Here is an 8,059-nt window from a genome sequence, read left to right on the forward strand (position 1 = left end):
GATGCTGCAGGCCTTAGCAATGCCCTATTAGGGTCACTCTGTGCAAAGCCTCAGCCCCAAACGTGCCAGTTAAGACCATCCAATTTACCTTACCCTGGGGTAGGGCAGTCCGCTGGTAGTGTTGAAAGCAGGCAAGAGACGGTACCCCAGGTCCCGAGCCAAATGCAAGAGCTCATCTTTATACCATTGCAATCGTTCACCTTGCACCTTCAACATGTCGGCCATGATGTGACCCCCTAGCAGACCCCTGCAGGGAAAGGGGGGGGGGGGGAGGGCGATGAGGTCAGGAAAGGCTTTTTAGAGGTTCTTGCAAACGTTGCAGTAAGAAAACCCATTTATGAACCAGCTGGGCCTCCTTGGTGCCCAGAATGTCTGTCCCTGCGCTCAATCCCCTGTATATCCACCCATCTCTAGACTATTTCTTACACAGCAAGCAACCTTCACCCTACCCTCAACGGCCCTTTCTTGGCCCCCAGATACCACCCACTCAGAGCATTCATGGAGCAGAGTCCCACTAGGCATCCAGCACAGTCTCTGAGCTGAAGGAGTTCGGAAGGCAGGGGGAGCGGCGGCAAGGAGATATTTGGGGACAACAGGCACTGGAACAACATCCTAAAAGATGAACAAGGCAGGAGGGACGACACCTGCCATGCACTGCAGTTCCAATGGCACTGAGCAATAGGTCTTTACTCTGCCCATCCAATGCCCACACTCACCCCAGTACACGGATGTTAGTTTCAAACACAGAGACAACCACGTCATTGTCCAGCCGCACATCCAGCACCACCTTGCGCACAGCATCCTCAAACTCGTCCAGCTTGTTAAGAACCTGGGCGGGGAAGGGTTGAGACTCAGGTCAGCGATCTGAGGCTTTTTTACTGCCTGTCACCCCCATGAGTGCTACACCAACCCCTTTGTCCTATATTCTGCTATACCATTATGACTGGCCACTCTTCCTGCTGAAATCTCTCAAGCAACAGCCCATCTGTTGTTCCCCCTCATCCCTGACTGACCAACAGCCCATATGTCACTGGCTGCTCTGTTTCTCTTGCCTGAATGACAGCTATTTAGACTGCAAGGTCTTAAGGGAGAGAAGCTGATCTTGTTAGGCCTGTAACACCCTTAACAGACTGTCAAGGAGAATGCAAATAAAGTCAGAAGAGCAATTCACAATTCACTCCTGACTGAGCTTTGCAATAAGCCCATTTCAGGCTTTGATTTCAGGCAGAGTTGGGTCTTTCCTTAATCCAGCAAATGAATCTCTCTTGTTTAGAAACTAATGTGGCCTCTATTACTTGATCTTGTCTGTACTTATCCTCCCACCAATCCTGTGAAGGAGAAACGTGCTATTACCTGCATGGTACAGATGGGCAACTAAATCCCAAAGAGACCAGGCATCCTGCACGAGCTCATAAAGGAAATGTGTGTCTGTCTGAGCAGGACTTTATTCTATGTCTTGCAATCCTTAGGCGACTACTTTAGCCCTCTCCTGGGTGTTAAGCAAGCTTAAACATCTGAACCAGCTATTCCTTAAAGGTTCAAAGCCCACCCCCTCTCAGGACTTTTTTGGTTTGTTTCACTGTATTTCAGTGCTCAGGGTCAGCCATCCCGGCAAATCAGCATGGGCAAGTAAAACAAGAGGGAAGTTGTCTGCATCTGTGGCTTTTCAGGGAAGTGGGAGGATGAATGTCAGCTCTTTGGGGCAGGGACTATCCTTTCTGTTCTAGGCTTGTACAGCACCTGGCGCAAACAAGAACCTGGCACACAATGGCAGCTCCTACTTGTTACCCCCATACACATAATTGGTTGCCAAGAAATTATTACTGCTAACAGTGATTATGTAGTAAAGGTTAATACCAGCAATACAATAAGGCAGCTCAGTTAACTAGGACCATGGCATACAAGCAGTAGGATGAGGAATAAACAGGAAATAATGAGGGGAGAAACAAAAGGCTCCAGAAAAGCAGTGGCACAGGAGGGAAAACATGTCATGCATTCCTCTCTAATGTGTCAATCAACCTAGCATCTGGGTCCCATGAGGCAGCAGAAGGAGCATCTGAGAGAACAAGTGTTAACTGAACAAGAAACATAAAGATGGTAAACTACTGCAAGGAGAAAGACTGCTTAAAGAAGGTGTATCAAAGAAGAAAGAAACAACACGACAAATGAATGTGTTACTGAAGATGTGTCAGGATTATTATTTGTAAGCCCAAAAGTCTCACAGTGCAAGGTACTGCACATAGTGTGAGACCGCCCCTGCCCTGAGTAGTCTAAGATATATATGGAAAGGCATCCCCTACCATCAGCCAGAATTCTACATATTAAAATAAAAGGTTACTTGGCTTTAGCTGCAGTGCTTTTGAATACACAGCTCACTTACATGTATCCCCCTGCAGCCATACACAGAGGTCAGAATTCTACAAACAGATCATATTTATCACCCCTACTTTTACAGCAAGGAAAAGCAAAGTGAAAGGAACTTGCCTGGGGATCTACAGGCAGCAGCTGGGCCATAACCAAGGAGTTCTGGCCCATATGAAGGTGCTGTAACCCTATGATTCTGACTTTTGGTACAATCGGGTGGCTTGGGACCAGTTAGGGCCTGGGCTCCAGTGTTTTTAGACAAGCCAGAGCCACAAGCTGGTCTCAAAAGAAATCTGATTAAAGCTCGTGTGCAGATTCCACTGCTTCTATCAAGTGCTGTTTTATCACCAAAACCTCAAGACAAAACAAACCATGAAAGCAGAGGACACCCAACAACAGTTTCACAGCTAAGCACATTTTATTCATCCTTAAACCCCAAGGTCTCCCACAATGGACATGTGGAAGGTCCTATAACTTCACGGGCACATTTCAGCCCACTTGTAAAAAGCCAGAATAGCAGAGGGAAACACAGTCCATTGCACAGGCACAAATGTAAACCCTGTGCATTAGGAACCCGGCCCTGATCTTGACAGAGACTGCTGCCTAAATGCAAACATTGCTCCTTGCTCAACAGCTCTGACACAAGAAGATCACTGACTTACCACAAGAGTATCCAAGGTGTCAATCAGCGTGAGGGAAAACCTACAGATTTAAATGCAGAGTAGAAGGTATACTTTGAATCACAGTGAAAATTAGATCGTGGAAAGCGGATCTTGGAGACTTAACGGATTACACTAAGGGAGATTTTCAACCCCTGGCACTTGCTGCCTAAAAACAGAAGTGCCTGTGTCCATGCAAATTTATTTGTGTAGTTGCTGCCACTGCACACCAGTGTGTGTGCAAGGGGCCATCTCTGTGTGCAGCCGCAAAGGCCAGGGTCAAAAGCACTGGATGCTTTTCTGAGCTGCACAAATATTCAGAGGCAAAGAGTTTTGCAAATCTGGCCCTTGCCACCCTAGAAAGAGCAAGTTGCCATTTTTCCTTTGATTGAAAAAGAGCTCTTTCATGCACTGCAGCTACTGCTTAGGAAGTGCCCATTTTCAGCGAAGCTTTCAGATCTTAGATGGAAGAAATAAAGAAGAAAACCGTAATGTTTTGACCAAACCCTCAAACATTTGCCCAAACCTGAAGTTTGGTTTATGGTTTTCCATTAAACATTTTGAGGGCCACTGTCATATTAAATAAAGCACATTTTCATTTTTGCTGCAATTCTTCATGTAAAACCCAGTATTGTGGCCAAACCAGCTCCAATTCTCCAGCTCTTCAGTCATGAGGAAAAATGCACTTTATGACAAGCGACATTACAACTGGCATCTCTGCTGCCCATTTTGTGAGACCTCTTCAACAGTTGAGCTCAAAGCAATTTGCGAATATATGGGATTCCAGCCTCATGGTACCCAAGTAAAGCAAATGTCACCCCTTGTTTGACACATGCAGAAACAGGCACAGAAAAGTGCAGTGCCTTGGGTCTTGATGGCATGACGACAAGTTCTAGCACGAGTTTGATATGGAATCCTCCAGCCTTCATTTCCAGACTGCTATCCTAATTGATTACCTAGACCAGGGGTGCCAAACTTATTCAGCCCCATGGGCTGGATAAGGGGCATAGGGCCAGTCTGCGAGTTGGAGCAGACAAACAGACCAGCTCCACATACCAGAGCCAGCTCACAGGGCTGGTCCAGAGAAGACACCTCGTGCAGCATGCACTGGCCCTGGTCTGGGACTTTCACATAGAGCTGGCCTACAAGCTGGCTCTGGTGTGTGGGGCTGGTCTTTGAGTCCTACTGTGATCTAGATGCAGTACATGCTCCAGACTGGCTCCCTGTGCTGCGAACAGCACACACCGGACTGGATGCAGCACATGCCAGACTGGCTCCATTTGCTGCACGGAACACATGGCCATTTGCTCATTTGCTGCAGGGAGCCAGCCCATACCACATGCAGCATGCAGGGTTGGCCTGAGACCCACAGGCTGGATCACAGGGCTCCACAAGCCAGATCCAGCCTGTGAGCTGTATCTGTGACACCCATAAGCTAGACCATGACACACTTACCCAAGAGACCACAGAAACTTTTCTAGTGGCCTAGGAACTGGAGGATGAGTGTAGGTCTGCATATTTATTTAGCACATCCTGCCCCTAATAGCCACTCTTTGGCCTGCAGGGCAAATGGAGGATCTGGGGAACGCCATCTTGCACACTCACTTGCCAAGAGCATCATCGATATCTCCACGACTTGGCTCCAGGCCCCGCACTCGACCCCGACAGCTCAAAGGCATCAGCTCATCTGCAGGATATGCATACTTCTGCAGAAGAGAGGGGAATGAGCACAAAAAAAAGATACAACTGAAAACTGCTGACAGCTCCTTCAGGATCTGGAAATGTTTGACAAAAAGAGTAAACACTGAGCTTCCGACTTCTAAAATTGGCCACTTTTGAAGTTAACTAGGCTTCTTGCCAGTCCTGTTCCAAATGCAATGCATCTTGCCTTAGAGCAGAGGTTCCTAAACTGTGAAATGCATACTCCTGGGCGTATGCAAGAAATCTCTGGGTGGTACAATCTCTGGAGAAATTGTGTAATGGCAGATTTAATTTTCATTATAGTCATTGGCATTTAAGGGGTTAAAAGATAAAACGTATGCTCTAGGGGAACATGGGCAGCTGGATAAGTCTGGAAGGAGGTTCACGATAAGAAAAAGTTTGGGAACCCCTGTCTCAGAGCACAGAAAAAATAGCTTACACATTCCTTATCAACTTCTGTCTGTTGTATACAAAGCAATGCAAACAACCAGCTAGGTCAGCCAGAGATTCATTCCTCTTTCTAGTAAAAGTGTGGCTCTAGGATCAGCCTTCCTGGCCTTCAACAGACTCATTTACAACCACTCACTTGACCCATGAGGGTGACAATGCTCAACCGTGAGGGATCACCATCCCCAATAAAGTCTAGACCAGTGGCTCCCAACCTCGGGGCCTGACCCAAATCAGGGTTGCAGGGGGTCTGCCACTCCCACCTGTGGGGCTTTTTCAGGGCACAGTCCATGTGGCTCTCGCTGCTACTGCCCCCCATGATCCCAGTCTGGGCTCTGCTGGCACTGCTGGGCATGAGCGAGTCGGTGGCAGGGGTGGGGGTCACAACCCCGGATTTAGGGTCACAGCAAAAAAAAAAATAAAAAATCACCAAACAACAACAAAAACAAAAGGGAGCCATTGGTCTAGATCCTAGAGAACAGTACCAGGAAAATTCAAAAGCACTTGCCAACAAGGCTCTCAAGGACTTTGCAAACATGCCTGATGTTCCTACATCATTGGGATTTGGCCTAAGTTGGGCATTAGGTGTCAGGATTTCTAGATTTTGGCCCTTTAGCTCTTACCGTTTGTATCCCAAAAGCAGCTAAGAAACACATGACCAGTTAGCAGCAGAGCTAGAAGAATGCAATTCATCTGACTCCCAGTTCTGCTTGCTGACCAAAATACATACATACTAAAACAATGGGCACAGCCAAAAAAAGGGGTCAGTAAGAATTGTGATCAGAATCCCCCCCACACGTACCCACCCCACCAACCATTTTGACTGTGGAAACTTGCATGACTAGTAAGTTCTCCCTTGCTCAGAGGGAGAGTTGTATCACTGTCTGCTGGCCCATATTGTAAACACAGCATGACAGAATGACTTCCTGCTCTGCTTGGAAGTCTCCCGGGGTGGCACGCATTGCAGCCAGAGCTAGCATGGTGGCAAGGCTGTTTCCATGCAGGATTTTCCTTGGTACAGTCTTAGAATTCATTTACAGAATGAGGAAAAAGGCAGCTACTTTGGTTATTCTGTTCATGAAGAAAACACTCAAAGGTGCAGTACAAACAGCCAAGATGAGCAGAAATGGTGGGCTGCTTGGAGGATCTGAGGAGCCTGCCAACTTATGCCGGGCACAGACTTCACCCCTTACATGTCATTCAGCTCTCCCAGCATTGGGGCTGTGACTGAATGTTCCCAACTAGGCCTGACAGGAAACTAAAACCAGTGCAGAGAGGGTGTGGACATGCCTCAGTGAGTTTTCCTGAGCTCTCACTTTGCAGGGATAGTTTTCTTCCCAGACCACCAAACTGTTTTTATTCCTGCCCCCCCCCGCAGCTGTGGAACATTCCCAGACCCATGACAAGTTAGCAAAAGCAGAGAGACCTCACATAAAAACTGATTTCATTCAGACTCAAGAGTTCTCCCCATGGAGGCATGAATGAATGGGGGCAAAAGATAAACTACATACCATGTAGCTGCCATATGCGTGTTCAAACATCTCCACAACCTGGTCCCTGGAAAGAGAACAGCAGAATGACAGCAGGAAGCCAAAGGCGCAAAACTACTTAGAGCAGTGGCCATGAATCTACTGTTCAGCCTATTTAATGAAACTCCTGTGATCCCTGCTCCAAGAAACACAACAATAAATATCCAACAGCAAACATGGACCCGTATCCAGAGCAGTTTATTAAGCTGGCGCTGAGGTATTGACCTCCTGCCCAACTAGTCGTATAAAAGAAAGGCGATCTAGACAGGAATCTCCTTTACATGTGGCAGGTTAGGGTGTTAGGTCTATGTTGTGTCAGGGTTGATGGCAGCATTACACAGAATTTAGATTATGGTTGTCTGGGACGGTTTAGACAGGGTTGATCCTGCCTCAGGCAGGGGGGCTTGGACTAGACACTAGATGACCTCTGGAGATCCCTTCCAGCCCAACTTCTCTATGACTCCGCAGGCAACAAACACATAGGATGTCACCGTGCCAGACAAAATATGCCGCTCAACAGACACAGCCATACCACTCTGTATGTTTTTAGAGCCGACGCCCTGAAAACTTATTTTTCACCATGGGCATTTGGAAACGGGATGCGCGGGGGTGGGTGGGTGAGGCAGCTGCTGGAAGATGTGGAGACCGACTCGTCAGGTTGCCTAACTTCCGGGATCCGAGTTATTTGAGACTGGCGGTTTCCCAAACTCTGACAGGTCACGTGCCACCAATGTAAAATGATACGACCTTAAGAACTGCTGGCAAGTTTTTCAGTGCAACCTTGACTTTCAGTGCAACTTGGAGTACCACCAGCAAATGGTCGTCTGATAAAGTAACGATAATATATCCGTTAACGTGTACCACCGACAGGTTGCCTGTGCACCAGCGGTGGTGGCTGTGCGGCATGACTGCGAACTGCCATATTGGATCACTCAGACTTTAAGCTGTTTGAGGCACGTCATCCCATCAGGCTGCGTTCGCCCAGCGCCTCGCGCAACAAGGCGTCAAGTCACAGCCCAGGCTCCCGAACGCCGCGAGACTGCAGTCGGGCGACACAAAATAAGCGCTGTTTGGAGGGACGTGGAGTTACGCCATGGGTCCTGGGAACTCACGACAGCGCCAGCAGCCTGCTCCCGCGTGCGACTTTGGTCTGGGAACGTTCCCAGTGGCATGGGCACACACGCGCCCCCTTGCACGAGAAACACGCGCACACGTGCGAGCAGGCGGACACACACGAGGAAGGCTCGCGCCCAGGCTTCGGCCCAGGGGGCTCCGTTCCTACCTGAGCTGCCGCTTCTCCGCCGCGCCCATGGCCGCGCCCCCCGCCGGCGGTGGCAGCAGTAACAGCAGCAGCAGCAG

The 8,059-nt window shown here is 48.6% G+C and overlaps 1 protein-coding gene across 1 annotated transcript in view; it reads right to left on the reverse strand.

Moving 5' to 3' along the window:
• The window catches only part of LOC109292726 (ER degradation-enhancing alpha-mannosidase-like protein 3), a gene marked incomplete at its 5' end in the record, with an annotated part of 33,542 nt that extends 25,483 nt beyond the window's left edge, over positions 1 to 8,059 (reverse strand). The window contains 6 exons of the mRNA XM_019510285.1: positions 94 to 247; positions 717 to 829; positions 3,027 to 3,066; positions 4,629 to 4,729; positions 6,683 to 6,728; positions 7,983 to 8,059. Of these exons, the coding sequence (XP_019365830.1) occupies positions 94 to 247; positions 717 to 829; positions 3,027 to 3,066; positions 4,629 to 4,729; positions 6,683 to 6,728; positions 7,983 to 8,059 (531 nt within the window). The remainder of the gene's footprint in view (positions 1 to 93; positions 248 to 716; positions 830 to 3,026; positions 3,067 to 4,628; positions 4,730 to 6,682; positions 6,729 to 7,982) is intronic.

Source organism: Gavialis gangeticus, unplaced genomic scaffold (assembly GCF_001723915.1).
Source record: "Gavialis gangeticus isolate Ggan-Ray unplaced genomic scaffold, GavGan_comp1, whole genome shotgun sequence".
Lineage (NCBI taxonomy): Eukaryota > Metazoa > Chordata > Crocodylia > Gavialidae > Gavialis > Gavialis gangeticus.